This window comes from Aythya ferina, assembly GCF_964211825.1.
Source record: "Aythya ferina genome assembly, chromosome: 10".
Taxonomy (NCBI): Eukaryota; Metazoa; Chordata; class Aves; order Anseriformes; family Anatidae; genus Aythya; species Aythya ferina.
The window spans coordinates 18,048,114-18,064,878 of NC_140306.1; the positions used below are offsets into that span (position 1 = coordinate 18,048,114).

General features: G+C 36.1%; 1 protein-coding gene across 21 annotated transcripts in view; it reads right to left on the reverse strand.

The window, feature by feature from the left end:
• The window catches only part of IQSEC1 (IQ motif and Sec7 domain ArfGEF 1), a 352,517-nt gene that overhangs the window by 18,889 nt on the left and 316,863 nt on the right, over positions 1–16,765 (reverse strand). For all 21 annotated transcript variants that reach the window (XM_084531124.1, XM_084531139.1, XM_084531138.1 and 18 more), the window contains 7 exons: positions 14,054–14,215; positions 10,580–10,702; positions 9,618–9,784; positions 6,804–6,943; positions 5,125–5,154; positions 2,690–2,815; positions 555–654 (listed from right to left, as the gene is read on the reverse strand). In XM_084531124.1, the coding sequence (XP_084387250.1) occupies positions 555–654; positions 2,690–2,815; positions 5,125–5,154; positions 6,804–6,943; positions 9,618–9,784; positions 10,580–10,702; positions 14,054–14,215 (848 nt within the window). The remainder of the gene's footprint in view (positions 1–554; positions 655–2,689; positions 2,816–5,124; positions 5,155–6,803; positions 6,944–9,617; positions 9,785–10,579; positions 10,703–14,053; positions 14,216–16,765) is intronic.

A 16,765-nucleotide genomic window follows, 5' to 3' on the forward strand; every position in this document is an offset into this window, starting at 1 on the left:
ACAAAGATTTTATACAGCACCAGTTCCTGTACTGACCCCTGAGGAGCACCACTTGTTTCTGATCTCCACTTGGACATTGAGTTGTTGACCACAACTTGCTGAGTTGGACCATCCAGGCAGTTCCTTACCCACTGAGTGGTCCATCCATCAAATCCATGTCTCTCCAATGTAGAGACAAGAATATTATGTGGGACAGTGTCAAATGCTTTACCACATCATTATAATAATCATTTATTATCATACAAGGAGTTCAAACTAATTGCATCATTCACTCAGCAACAAATGCAACATACTTGTTTCTTTACAAATATTCCATTAATTATATAAGTGTTCCCAAAACATTTTTGGCTAGATTTGGCTTTGACGACTACTCATCCAAGAGCAGTCTTTGTATGCTGACACCAAGTTTTAACTTTTAGGGCTGAAATCAATTCACAGAAATTTTATTGCCAAACCTAGAATCAAATCCTGTTCAACTCTATCGTTCACACAATATTTTTACTTTATTGTTTTTATAAATAAAATGAAAATCTAAAAAGAAAGTAAAGACTTACACTGATTTTCAAAAAGAAGAACTTGCATTCCATAGAGAGAAAATGACTGTCGAAAGCTGTATGTAACAGAGTTCTTCTTCTTTTGAAATATCTTGGTCACCTGAAAGTTATCAAATCAGCAAAATAAAATATCCTTTATTATGTATTTATAACCTGCCAGAAAATATTATTTTCCTTTTTTTTTTTTTTTTTTTTTTTTTTGTAATTCTGCTTGCATATTTAATCTATTGAAGAAGCAGCTAACTAGCTTTGAAGTATCAGTAACTCTTAGCCAGAAGGTTTAATATTTTATCCGGAGGCAAAGCCTTTTTGTTTTCTGTTCTCCAAGACTCTACTTTTTAACATTCAAGAAGGAAAAAAAACTACATACATATTGTGAATTGTATATGCTAGCAAAAATATAAATTTGTTTAAATTATCTTTTAAAAAAAATATCTGCTACCACAGCTTCATGTTTTTTTCTTAGAGTCTGACTACAGACAGCAAATTGTTACGGACTTCCCAATGTAAGTTTAATTCTTAGCCCTTCCTCTCACCTGCTGTGTCGTCTTCCAAGACTTTCACTTCTGTGCACGTCCAAATACTGCCTTACACTATCTCATCCAATGAGGCTGTGCTTCCCCTATGTTCTGTACAGCACCTATCTGAATAAAAGCTCCGAGTTCTGTGGAAACCTTTACTTTTCACTACAACACAAGTAACATGGTGCTACTTACCATCAATTTTGGTGTTCTAAACAGTGAATGGAACCACTCTTCCTCTTTATTATCACTTCTTTTTACTATTTCTTTCTAATTTTAACTTTTAGCTATGGCATTTTACTAAAAATAATAAAATTCTTCTACATTACTTCCAAAACTTTGATAAAACTACAGATGTTCAAGTAAGTAAGAAAAAACAACAGGAAATTGGCAGACTGAAGATGACACTGTAAGATGATACTGTTCCACCAATTTACATCCAAACTCACATTAACAATTGAGAGTTTATACTCACAATCAAAGGGACTAACATTTTGTTGTTTTTGTTTTGTTGCTCTTGTCTTAGTTCCTGGTTTTAAGGTCTGAACGTATGAAAAAATTATGTGCAATGAAACTGTACATCTGAAGAATGCCTTCTTCATAACAGAAAATTTGAAATATTTAACTTAGCTCTCCAGCTAACAGCAAAATGCATTCCAAATAAAGTGCAACAAATTTTCCTATTTTTCAGAGTAAATCAGCCAAATAATCCCAAGCTGTCACTAGTTTTGAATGTTTGTTTTTCAGAAGACTGAGTCAAGTTAAATGCATACTAGAAAGTAAAGTCAACTGTAAAATATATTTCAGCATATCCTATTCCTATTTCAATGAATAAACATGCCTGGTTCATAGAACATCTGTAGAAAACAAAATAATATCTAATTTTGTTTTTCCACAAGAAACTGGAATTCGTTATTTATTGAATGGAAACATTCTTTAGCCAAATGAGTAAGCCAGAGGCTATTTTTGTTCTGTATAGTAAAAGATACTGTATTAAAGTACTTTGTTATAAACAAGTATAGTAATCAATAAAAGGCTTCAGTTTAAAAATAATTTCTATATAGTGAAGAAAATTAAGAAAATTTAAATATTAATCATCCTGAGATTGTTGGAGTGCAGAATAACAGGTAATAGATACCTATTTCTAGAAATGCTCTCACACTTATTGCCACTGAATTCATGGAGACAGGCATTTCTGAGTACCTTACTAGAAACCTATTCAACTCTGTAGACAGCTAAAGAATACATTAAAAAGAAAAAAAAACCACCCAGAGATCTCCAGAAAAAAATAATAATTAGAGAACCAAATTTGTAAGTGATAGATAAAATGTCACGAACAACCTGGTGATGGTTCAGTAAAGCCCCCCCTGCATCCTAGTCTTTACTTACACAAAAGCATGATGATAAGATTAACAGGCAAAGATTCCCTTGTTTCAATGCAAGCATATGAATAGTAGAATAGATCTTGTAATATGATCAGGTCTAATGCTCAGTAAAAAGGTTAAATGACTGGGAAAACATTTGCCCTCTCTGAATCTTTGCATTAGCAAAGGTAATCCTACAAAAAATGCACAAACAAAAAACCCCAACCAGCTGAAACTGAAAAATACATACCACAAGAAGGTCATTAAATAAAAAGATTTCTCGCTGGTGCAACCCAAGCTTCTGAGGTTTGTTTGGATCAGGTACTTCAAACAGCCTACAGTAGCAAACGAGCCTCCGGTGGGGTAGTGAGAGAACCTGTTGTCATACAGAGGTTAATGGTTACTAACGCAATATTTAGTCAAGAAAGAGCGCCTTTCATACTTAGAGTCTTTTCTGAATACTTTAAGTATCTTTACCTCTAAGTTCATTAGACTTTTTCATTAAAGCATCATCAACAACAATAACAAAAAGATTTTGTATGCCTCAAATTGCATGACATTCAAACGTCAACAATGTTGTTATATAAACTCTTACAGCTTGCATCCTGCATGTGGATGACAATGGAAATTTTATTAGAGATAGAGTTTTACTTTGTGGATCAAGAAAAACCCAAAAGAACTTAAGAATAAGCAACTGGGAACTCACTGCAAATGATGTTTTATTTCCTGAGCATTTTTATATATCAATATTTGAAGAAAGGATGAAAACAACTTTGGCTTTTGTGAGATGATGAATTTGCTGATGTTGTAAATTACTTTTTGTCAGCCACTGAGTTAATTCAATTTTTTCATTCCCCAATACCAAGGAAAAGGTGACATTAGAAAACAGTAAATGCGTTTTCAGGTTGGTTTATTTTCTCAGGCCAGCAACAAAACCAAGAATAATTTTCCATTTGATTATTAGAAATGCTGGCTGAATATACCTTCAGAACTGTTTTTTTCAGTTTAGAGAGACTTTACTTCTTTCAAATGCAAATGATGATGTCTTGTCAATAATATTAAAAGAAGTCCTTTAAATTTTAACAATTTGAAGTACAGAATATTCTTTGGTAACTGAACATATTTCATTTATATCTTATATTTGTTTATAATTCCTGATTCTGCATAGGAATTATGAGATTTACTAGCCAAAGGAAAAGTCAAAGACTGCTAATGCTGCTTCTTCCTCTACATTAGCAGGAAAAAAAAAAAAAAAAAAAAAAAAAAGCAATGGAAAAAGAACTTGTTCCTGACTGGTTGTCAAATCATTGGTGACATTGTAGTTTTTCCACAAAATCGAACAGTAACTCTGCTAATAACAAATAAAATGCTAATAGCATTTAATTTATTTATGGCATTAGCTTAATTACTCACTGTCCCTGGACTTGCAAGGAGCAGGCATTAAGAAAAAAACAAAACAAAACATGACATTTTCTAAAGGAGCCAATGTCTTGACAAATGGTGAAGAACTTGATGGTTTCTAAATTTCAAGCTGACTGTTCTGGTAATTGAATAGCTTCTGTGGGTTCCCAGTGAAAAGTACCAGGAATAAAAGTTGCATCTCCTCATTCTCCCCTGCCTCCAGACTTACTTTCCCCAGTATATGGCAGTCTTAGATTTCCTATAGCAAGATAACAAAACCCAAGGGTAGTCACTGAGTCTATGAACTTGCAAACAATTCTAGTGAGCTCTGGTACTGAAGTTCAACTATAAAAATGCTTTCCTTCATAGCAATGGATGATCATGTAAGATTCCCTTACACTGTATTTCACAAAGGTTACATCTTCCAGTTTGTTTTTACAGTCCAGTGATACTGCCAGACATGTTTCCATGAAACAATGACAGGTACTCCACTTAGGAATACAAAGCTAGCTTTGGATGTTTGTAGCTACTTACACAGGAAGAGCAAGAAATAGAAGACAGACAAATGGAATTTTGAAGTAACTTCCCTGGATTGTCCTGAATGAGGACAGCGCATTATATTGATGAAATTATAATCGATAAAATAGAAATCATTAGGAACAACTTTGTACAAGGTTATCAGATTTTGGGGTACAATGTTCACTCCTGTTCACTGAGGGTGGTTTTTTTTGGGGGGTATTTTTATTATTTATTTAAAACTACTAGCAAGAATGTTATCATGAAATTAAAGCAAGTAGAATACTGCATTAGAAGAATAGTTTTAGAAATATTATTAAACATGTCTATCTGGAATCAATATTTTCTATGTCCATGCACCTTTCATGAGAGAACTGTTAAAATAACTGGCAATATCTTTCTAGAGCATCATTCAATACTGAAATGGACAATAAATAATAAAGACACTGGAACCCAGGTGATACACAACTGTAATTTTGCTTGCTTATTTATTTATTCTTTACTGGCTAACTTCTACAGTGATAACAGCATTTGAAATGCATAAAATGTATACTAAAATGGACTAGAAAATTCTAGGCAGTAAATTAAAGTGTCTTTGGTAAATATGTTCTTAAGGAAATCTTTACACTGTGGATAGTAATTAGCATAAGAATAGGAAAATTTTGCTTGAAAGAAGCCCAATTTCTAAAAATACTTAAATGTAATGTTATGCATTATTGCCAGATAAAACATCTACAAACTTTGAATGAGTATGAGAAAAATACCTACACAACCAAGTCCATGATGCAGAGATCCAATCTACAGTAGAAAGACATATATACAAGTTCATTAAACTTCAGAGAAACACAGTATTGTATCATAGCAAGTAAATACATCACGGTCTTACTATGACTAAATGCCTATAAAGTAAAAACAAATATTTCTATCAATAAAGACTGTTGGCTATTTCCTATATTTTCTTTCACACAGTTAAAAAGTATCTCAACAGAAAAATCCTTCATCCTAGGATTCCATTGGGGCATTGTTTTTCTTAATCCCACTTGATTTACAAGGTTCAGGATTAATTTTAGGATTTGGGTTGCCACATGCTTTAATAAAGACGAACTACACACACACACACACAAAAATCTCCACAGAAGCCTATATATAAAGCTAAATCCCCAGTCAATTGTGGAAAGTAAGTTTCATATGAAAGCATAAGTGACTGTGAAAACTGGACTTTAGTATAGTTATTTCCCTTCTCCTCAAAAATACGTAGAAGTTTTTATTAATTGAGGAAATTTTGCTTTCTCTCTCTTCTGCTTCTTCCAGGAGACCTCCTCAGTGTTTCCTGACTAGGGAACAGAAGCAAATCAGATTTTATTTTGTTGGTTCCTCTATTTTCCCCTTTTATTTAGGGCTTTTCTGAGAAGAGATTACAATTCAAAGCTCTTTAAAAGTAATAGAGACAATCTTGAGATCCATGCTCTTTTTCTTTAAAAACAAAATTAAACAAACAAAACCAAACAATAAACCCAGTCCCTATTTCAGTAGAATTTCCCATTACTGCTAAAAAAAATCAAGTAGGACTAAGAATAGACAAGTCCTCTGTTTCTTTGGATTTGTTCTGGGCTGCCTTTGTGGCTTCTACCATGAAGATTTTCAGATGACTCTAGGACTCGAATTCTTGAAGGCTGAGTATGCATTTTGCCTTTCAACATTAGATATCATGATAAAATATGGTCTGAAAATCTCTGTGTTCTCTTAGCTCCTAAAACAGAGGGAAAAACACCATGATCTTCTTTTTCTCTCTCCTTTTCTAACAGATACTTTGAAAATGAATTTATATAGCAAAATATTTCTGGATTTTTCCCACAACAAAGCAAGAGGTATCTTTGGATACTCAAAACCAGCATTACAATTCCTAGGACCTGATTTCCAGTTCTCAAACAAAATGTCACAATGTCCTCTTACAAATACCAGCTCACTGAGCTAGCTGCAAAGCTCAGAAAGGCACAGGTATTAACACAACTTCTCTACTACTACTTGTAAATTCTGGAGTCATAATTGATGGCATAAATGTTGAAATACAATTCTCTACAACATTACTTTACAACACACTTTAATTCTCTTGACAACATAAACATAAGAACTGACTAAAATGCAGGCATTTCCAAGTGTAAATTCAAAATTATAAAGCTTCACAGAGAGAAACACTGGGAAAAAAATATCTTAAAATGAGTTTAAGGCTCAGAACATCATCACTCAAGAATACCAGACTGCAACAACAGATTCATCTGCACTGTGAATGCCCCCAAATTAAAACCACCCTTATAACAAATTATTATCTTGATGATTTTAATCTTTTGCCATTTAACAACCAATCTATAAATCTAAGCAACACAATTATGTATTGTCCTACATCTCCTTTTATATAGTAGTTGACATTCAGAGCAATGAAAACTTACAGGTTTCTTTCCTACTATGAGTTTTTCAACCTTCTGGACTTGGGATACGTGATCCTCATTTGTCTTCAGTTCCCGCTTGCGGATTCGCTCATAAATCCCAATCAGCATTTCTCGTGGGATATCTTCACCATCATCCACACCTGCAGAACCCAAGAGTTTTTATTATCAGATTGTTTTGTTTCATAGCTGTCACTACTTTATCAGCTGACATCTCCCATGATGTTCTTGGGCTCCCCTTACCAAGTAGTAGAAGTTATATTACTCAGTACTGAAGCACTGATTTTTGCCCAAATGCTTGCTATGCCCATACAAGATATTGATGGAAATTACATCATTAAGTTTTTTTTTTCTTTTTGTTTTAAAACCCTAATCTAAAGCTAATACATAAAAAGGCTGATTTCAAATACAAATCCTTTCTTTTAAGTTTCCTTGCACAACTGTCCTATTTTTCCTCTGCTCCCATATTACTCAACACTCTGCTCACAGAAACATTTCTACAAAACAACCTTTATGAATATCCAGCAACATGAAATTAACAGGCATTTCCTGTATAATTTCAAAACCAATTAATTTACTCTGGAAAAACAGATCAAAAAAAATAGCCTATTTACAATGTTATTGTTTAGCACTGTATGAGTATCATCAGCACACAAGCATTCTAACAAATGCCCCAGAGTTGAAAGCTTGATCATGCATTTTTAACAGCAGTAGAAGGAGCCCAGTTTCAGTAAGTGTCTTAAAAGTAGATTTTCTGGGACAGGGAGATGCATATTTATGTTTCAGATGCATTTTAAAGCAACAGCCTCTTATTTCCCATTCAGAAGCCAAAATACAATATTTTGTCATTCAGTGGAATGACTGCTCAAATAAAAAATCACTGTGATAAAATATGGTTTCTTTGCAACTAGAAGCAAGCAAAACGCTTCTGTTCTGTTCCACACTTGCAAATGTTCCACAGACTGCTCTTTGAGTTCCAGGCATTTAAAGTTAAAGGCAAGGTAGTGTGTTACAAAAATGCCTACATGAAGGAATTGCTGGCATTCAGACTGGAGTTCAGAGAGAGTGTTCTGTACTTAATGCAACAAATATGACTGCAGTATTACCCTTAGATATGAACATCAGGACATTTTTAAATCTTAGAGGAGTTTATGTTAAAATCTCTATGCTAACTTAAATTTTGCTAAGCTAAATTTTTTGCTATTCTCTGCACCTGCTAAGAATAGGTTATTTGTTGTCTTACCTAAATCTAAGGGAATAAAATCAACACCAGACTCTCATTTTCAAGATCTGAAATTCCAGAACTCCACAGGTATTTTGTTTTCAGTAGCATTAAAATGATAGTGTGTAACTGCACTCATGAACACCAACTGCCATGCACATGAGATGCACCAATATATTTTTTGATATGAAGCAACTTGTTTCTGTCTTTCTGTCATTCCGCCCACTTTCAGGTAAGACTGAGAAAATGTCTGCGAAGCAATACATCAGTGCTTGCTGGTGCCTGCAATGGCAGTGCCTGGTAAAGCCAATGGTAAGCCTGTTGCGATACCATGCTGCTACATCTTTTGTTGACAAAAGCAGAGAGACTGTGCACTAAGCTGTGCTTGTCCTGTGCTTAAAAGCAGGGGGAGAAGATTGCAATGACTGAGCAGGCAATTTTCCTGGCCTTTGCACAAACACATAGTAATGGAACTGTAATAAAAGCTTCTTTTTCCCTATGGACACAAACTACCTTAAAAGAAAAAAGGGATGGGGGACTTCAGCTTTGTTTTGTTTCTCCAACATCTGAGTGCTTTTCTGTGATAAAGAAAATGCTGTCTGATTCCTTCTTCTTTGAATGCCCAGGAACAGCAGGAGGTATCATATCCTCATGTATAATCTTCCTCAGCTGTACAGGGACTACTTCCCCTTAGACAAAGCTGAGCACTGTCTGAGCTGATACTGCATAAAAATCTGTTCTTTTTCACCAGAAAGAACCAGAGCAGAAAGATCTGAGATACAAACATGGAATTAAAAATGTTGGACTATCTAATTATAGGCTTAGATGTGCTGGCAAATAGTTTCTTTATCAGAAAACATACCAGTGAAGACGCTGAATAAATGTATATACTATTTACAGTGTACCTTTCAGAATGGTTTTGGAGTTACGATTCAGAACAGAGATCTGATGTCCCTTATTAGGACATTGGCTGCTATGGAGAAATAGCAAACTACAAACTGTGGAGACAGCATCTCTATGAGAAATCATTAGTAACCTTATGCTGCAGTGTAGTGGTGTAGTTCACTAGCTAGACATTACATTCCTCCTCTCAGGTAGAATCTGCAACATAGTGGCACCACATGAAGATTTATATATATGCAAATACGCACACACACATTCTTTGCAGACTGTCTTTCTTGCAAAAAGAATTCATTCACTTTCATTCTCGTGCACAGAAGCTGTGGTCTTTATGAGTTGTCCTTTGACTTTGTGAAGGGTCTAAGTGTGGCAAATTTCAACTGTATCTAAAAATTTAAGGCACATGGTAATGGTCACTCTTCAGCTACATTGAAAGAATTGGGAATAGAAGGGCCTGACAAGACATCTACTCAAGAAAGACAAGATAAAAATGACAAAATACTATCTGTTTAGTTTTGTTTCCAGTATTCCAAAAATACAGTAAAAGTGATGGTGGTTTTAAAAGCCAGGTGAAATCAGAATCAAGTCTCCTGCATTTTGCTTTTTTTTTTTTTTTCCCCCAAAGAAATATGTTGCTCTTCCAATGACAGTTGCAGAAGAAACTTTAATGATGACTGTGGTTAGAGTTTGCTTACCCCTTAAATTCTTGACAAAGTCTTCTAGCTTCATTTTGCGTTCTGGTTTCACATTTGGACTGTACATATCTGTGTTCAACAGTATAATGGCAAAAGCTAGAATGAAGATGGTATCAGGATTTCTAAACTGTCTCACAACACCTGGGTTGCAGATACAGTACCGTTGGCTGTAGAAAAGCAAAGAGGGGAAAGCTGTCAGAGCTACTCATTACTATTCTAATTTCACCAAATAAACCAACTGCTACATTCCAGAGGCTGAGCAAGCTATTATTTGATTCTCCATAGTTATATTTAGTTTTCCATCCACACATTTTCATAAGGCAATTCTAGAATATGGAAGGCTTTTGTTTTCTACTACCTTTGTAGCTTCACCTCTTAGTGCAGACCCTGAGCTACAATAACTTCAATATTCTTTTTTTTTATTTTTTTCGGTAACACCCATTGACACCAGATAAGAATACAGCATTGATTTTAGCTTACTGTCACATGCTGATTTACATCTCCTGCCCTGGATAATGTATGCTTGGTTGGTATTAATAAATTAATGCTATTTATTCTACTATTGCTGAAATGATTAATGAAAGGTTGAAAGCATATATACTCTGAAAGGTAAATGGTCATAATTTCACTCACATAAACTATCATATGCAAATACATTGCTAGACATTCAAAAAATCCTGAAATTTCTCTTCAGCTGATACAAGAAAGAACGTTCAGTTGAGAAGCCTTCCACATCAATGCAAATAACATCCATGAATAGCACCAGCAAAAAACCCCTACATTTCCTATCTAGTGAAACCACCACAAATACCATGCTGTATTTGAGACTATATGTAGCTCACAAGGACAGTGCAAATAAGAAAGAAAATAACCTAGATATACTCAGCTTCCCCAGTTCTCCAGTTTGACAGCTAGACAATAGCAGGTTTCTGGTGACTGAATAATTTGTTTCAGCATCATACCTAAAAGCTTCAATGAGCCGTTCTACTTTCTGGGCTTCTCCTTGAACACGGATGTGAGCCTGAAATTTCCTGAGTGCTTCATCCAGTTCCATTGTTGAGAAGTCCATCTCATCCACAACACAGCTAGGATAAAAACATATTGCCATTGGGTCTTTCCATTTCTAACAGTGCATTACCGAAAGTAAAATTTTGAGACCAAAAAAACCTTGCAATTTTCCACCGATTGCAGTGATTCATGGAGATTTTTGAAACCTGCAGCAGCAGCTGCAATAATTGTAGGTGAACAAGAACAGATCAGTGAGAATGTGTACATGTAAGCAGAAAATAAAAATAAATTATTTATATATTTTTTTAACAGCAGAGCTACTGCAATGACAAATGTCTGTCCAACTTAAGTCACATGCCACTGCCAGGAATAATTATTGGGTTTGTGCTTTCAGGCTAATCAACTAATACTAGTCAATGCCTACAACGCTAATAAAAAAGGAATTTATACCACTTGAAATGCCAAATTTCAAGCAGCTCGCAGCAAGCACAATAATATGTACCAAACAGTTATGTCCAGGAATGTTCTTAAATACTGAGAAGAAAAATTAATCTTGTCTTGATATGCTTTTATCGTTACTGTAATTCTCATCTCCCCATATTTACCATGTCTTTCAGTTAATATTTATATAGGAATAATTACTTTCTTGCTCTGAAAATACAGTGCTGACAAAAAATAAAAAGGAACAAGTTTAATATAATTAACAATGCGAACAATGTCATTCTAACACTGTTTAAAGACTACTTTAAAATCAGAAGCTTATAAATTTCATTTGTTTAAACTTTGCTTTTAGTTTTTGAATAAGCAGGCATGAATCACTGAAAGTAACAACACTGTAATGCAGAAACCACAGAAAGAAAGCACAATCCAGTTTTAAAAGCCTTTTCTTATATGTATAGCTTACAATGATAAATTAGAGTAGCTCATATTTTTGCTAGTAATGTTATAGCTACCATAGATTAATACTAAAGCAATTTATTCACTTTACCTTGTATATTTTTTCTTTTATGCAGAAGTGAAAGGAAACAAACAGCCTTGGTATTTCTCACGCCCTTTACAACCCACACCTAAAAACCTATTATCAATTCTGCAATAATGTTCACTGTCTTCCCACCTATTATAAGTTCTGTAACACTTTCAAAAGGTCTTTTCTCCTTTAAAGATGTATAGCACATGTGCAGACAAGCTGGAGTCAAACTGTAGTAATTAAAGCAATTAAGGACCTCCAGAAACATGCTGCCAACAGCGTAACAGGGAGGGGGCAATCTTCTTTATACGAACTACAGAGACAGTAGATACACCACCATGGTCAATGTTCCTAGCTGGAACCAGTACTGTTCTGCGAATATTTTAAAATAGCAAGCAAAATGTCTCTAGTGGCTATGTCATGACAAAAAAAAAAAAAAGGTAAAAAAAAAAAAAAAAGTAATTATTTTGGTTAGGTCTACAGCAAATGAAATCACGAAGGTAGTAATATCAGGAATACTTGTTAACATTCTGTTAACAATGGTTAACAAAATGATAACCCTTAATAAATTATATCATAATAATAATGATAAAGAAAACATGATTATAGACTCTAGACACTGCAGGAGATCTGGGCTACGTATGTACTGTGGGTGAGTAAGCCTGTGCTGAAGACACATCTTTACTATTAGAGCTGCATCTTGCAGACATGTGAAAGCAAGAAGCAGCCTGGCAAATACATGTAATTGAACCTTCTTCCTGGGATCTATCTCCTGCTTCCTACCTCTTTACAAAATTTAGGCAAGGGGGGAACATACCATTCGGTGGGGCAAGACACCTACAAGTGCCTTGAATCTCTACTGTACTGTTTCCCTTCACTCTTACACATAACCGTGCGGTGGAATGAACTGGAATAATGGAGTGAGCACAGCAACAGAACATCACATTTTCCTTTTGCTCTTAGCAGCATTCTTCATGAAGATTTTATTTTATTCTTCCTTTGAGTAAGTGACTATATTTTGTTATCTAATGCAAAGTCAAGACCCAGTAAAAGGCCAGATTCTCAGCTACATCTCTACTGCATCAGGTAGTCCTCGGTCAGGCAGGGAAAGCTGAGGCTCACTGCAGAACAGCAGTGGCTCCAGAAGCATGTCTGATATGCTCCACTTATTGGCCAGGGCAACATTAAGTGGCTGTGCCAGCCCCCTGCCTCTACCACTGCTTCCTGCTGGGCGTGGTAATATAGAAGAAGGCAGCCTTGAGTAAGACAGAGGAACAAACCAGAAGATCTCTAAAAAGCATCTATGGCACATGGATATGTGCCATTAAGCATATTAATATAGTGTTCAGGCTTGCATTTGAAATAGATAAGTTCTGACAGTGTAGTAATAAGATCTGGATGACTGTATGGAATACAACCAATATGTTTACAGTATGAAGCCACTCAAAGCAGACTGTAACAAAAATGCAAAGAAAATATAAGGCATTTGCACACATTTTGTACCACAATACCATAACCTTAACAATTCTGAGAGGTATCAATAGTATCAAGAAACATTCAGTCCTCAGGAAGGGCCATGGCCATAGATTAATGCAAATTGAGACACAGCTTTTAGTAGACTCTGGTAAAAATTGTGCTCAGAATTCCTCCTAGTCTTCCGTAATGTGCACAGTGTTGTGGGATTGGTTTTTCTTTTTTTTTTTTTTTTCTTTCATTCTCAGCAGTCCTGTTAAGCAAATAACTAAATTTCCAAATACCTTGAACAAAACTGGGCTGTGATGTATTCATGTTTACAGGTCAATGTATCATACGTTAAAAAAACCCCAAAGAACAGATGTTTTAAATGAACAGCCTCTTCAAATGAGGCGATTTCTTTTTTGGTCTACTTGTAATATAAGGACTAGAAATTTAAGACCAATCTGCTAAATGTCTAGTTTTCTGCTTCTATTTTTTTCAAATCGTTTTTATCTAAACTTTTGAAAAAGACTATTTTGCATAGATCTTGTCTATACATGGTGAAATCCCTGTTTATCTAACATCTGAGCCATTTAGTTGTAAAAATTATTTTCATATTCTGTTACTAATGAAGCCTTATGCTGCATATAAAACAATTTTGTTTCATTCATTCATATTAGAGAGCCTGACTAAGGAAAAGACTTTGAAATAACGTACTCTAACACCAGTGAAATTAAAGCATAAATTTGGAGTAAATGTACACGACTACAGAGAATATAAATCTTTCTGGGTCAATAAAAGAAACAATAGCTCAGCTGGAGAGCAGAGAAATAAATATTCACTTATATTCATGCTTTCATTTTCAATCCTTAGAGTCTAGTTTCACCCTCCTTCAGAACAATATCCAGAGAGATGGGCCAAACATTCAGTGCAAAACTTCCTCTAGCATGATGAAACACCTTGAAGATTGAAATACACTTACCTCCTCCCCACATAAAATACTTACTCTAATACATCTCGGTTGAACTGTTTTTGTCGATTGCCCAGAAATTCTCCAATCATCTGTCTGCTGAGACCTTTTCTTTGCAGGAGAAAGTGGGCAACACCAACTGGAGTGTCGGGCACAAAACCTCGCTCGATTAGGTACTGGACTCCTTTCTCAGGTTTTCTGAGGAGAAATGAGAATGCAAAACATTATTATTATTTTTTTTAATTCTCCACTGAAGCATCTGACAAACTTTACAACAATTTTGCCATCACTTTTGACTAGCATATTATCGGTACGGTCTAGTACAGTTTCAGGACAAATACAACCATGCCATAGAACATACCGTTCACTGTTAATAGCTTGCTAGCTTTGAAACAGATCTTTGCATGTGCTGTTACACATTTCCCTGCTTCACACTCTTTTTCCATAGAGAAGCTTTATATGTTCAGCTTCAGGCATGAAAGTCAAAATTTGTCCATGCAAAAGATAAGCCCAACAGAAAAAAGAAAACCAAACTAAACAAAAAAAAAGGAAAAAAAAACAAACAAAAACAAACAAACAAACAAAAAAAAAACCACCCTGGCATCCTCAAACTCCTGCTCTCAAAAGTTTAGCTAATCAAACACAAACCTCTGAAAAGGTATAACTTGCAAGCTAAGAATACCAAAAATAAGGGGAAAAACCAAATTAAGTCATGAAAAAAGAAGCATTACAAATAATAGAGTTCTGATCTAATTTACATGTATTTTCATGTCCTTTACCACACCCCTTACTCCAGATTTACCTCCCTCAGACCGGCACCTTTGTATTTTCTGGAGTATTTTCACATCTCTTTACACCTCACTTCCAGATGTGGCCTATCTCAAACCAAGCTGAAAATACTAATTATAACGTATTAAGAAACCTGTGTTGAGGAGGGAAAAGGTTTTTAGTAATAAAACTGGCTGCTTACAAAGGCAAATGCTGCTTGTATTTTGAAGTGATGTAAAATTCCCCTCACAGAGTATACCGTGCACAGCATTTTCCAGTAGTGTGACACAACAGATAACCATAGCTTGTCTTAAATATATTAAGGGGATATCTTAACAAAACCAGTTTCTCATACTTTTTTACGTTATTACACACTTAATACCCTATTAAGAGTTAGTTAGATCAGAGGAATATACAGAATTTAATCAATGTAGAGTTATTGAATCTCAGCTTCTAGTATTAGGCTTTCTGGCTCTTTCCATCTGAAGGAACTTTACATGTACACCGTCATTTTCTAAATACAATTTTGCAAGCTGTGCAGAGGAAAAGGATCTGGAGGTGTTGATGGATGCTTGCCTGAACATGAGCCAGCAGCATGGCCAGGTGGACAAAAAGGCCAACGGCATCCTGGCTTGTGTCAGGAGTAGTGCAGCCAGCAGGGCCAGGCAGGTGATCGTCCTCTGTACTCTGCTCTGGTGAGGCCACACCTCGAGTGCTGGGTTCAGCTTTGGGCCCCTCACTACAAGAAGGACATCGAGGCCCTGGAGCGTGCCCAGAGAAGGGCTACAAAGCTGGTGAGGGGCCTGGAGAACAAGTCCTACGAGGAGCGACTGAGGGCACTGGGGGTGTTTGGTCTGGAGAAGAGGAGGCTCAGGGAGACCTTATTGCTCTCTGCAACTGCCTGAAAGGAAGGGGTGGGGAGCTGGGGGTCAGCTTCTTCTTGCAGGTAACTAGTGATAAGACCAGAGGGAATGGCCTCAAGTTGCGCCAGGGGAGGTTCAGGTTGGAAATGAGGAGACGTTTCTGCTCAGAAAGAGCAGTCAGGCATTGGGACAGGTTGCCCAGGGAGGTGGTGGAGTCACCGTCCCTGGGGGTGTTCAAGGAGAGGTTGGACCTGGTGCTTAGGGACATGGTTCAGTGGGTGACATTGATACGGTGATGGTTAGACCGGATGACCTTGGAGGTCTTTTCCAACCCTAACGATTCTGTAATTCTAAATGATCTCCTTCGCACTCAGAAAGTACCCTTTTTCATGTAAGCAGTGTTAATGCTACGTTTATACAATTCTGAATTGTTTTCAGAATTCTTAATCTTTCTGAATTTAAATTCACAGCATCGAACAAAACCAGGAATAATTTGCTCCATCCCCCTTGAAAGCAAACTACGTTTGCCTGCAAGTCAGGAGACTTCCTCTCCAGCAACTGTCAAGTCAGAAAACAAAGAACACGACCACAAAGCACAGCTTGATCCAAAGATAACCTTTACTTTAGATGTAGAAAATGCTGTATCATTACTTCTGACACTAAACCACAACTTAAATTCTTACCCCTTCCCTCTGATAAGCCTGAACATTTAAAATCATCACAGAAGTTACACATGACGTAGTTGGTATCAGTTCCTATGCAGCTGTATCATTTTACACAGGTTGGTTTCTGGTGAAATACACAAGTATTTCACACACGAAGCTCTGCTTCTGGCTCAGCGATATGAAATCACTTTGTCTAAATGCACTTCCAACCAGGTTGGACAAGAAGAGGAGACTGAGGGGAGACCTCATCGTGGTCTACAACTTCCTCACGAGGGTGGTCCTCTGGGCAGCCCGGAGTTGGACTCGATGCTCCTTGTGGGTCCCTTCCAACTCGGATATTCTGTGATTCTACGATTTGAAGACACCAAACCAGACTTTAAATCCATTCAGCTACCGGAAGCCAAAAGCTCTTTACCCATTGATTCTTCCTGCACACCGAAGTGAAGCATCAA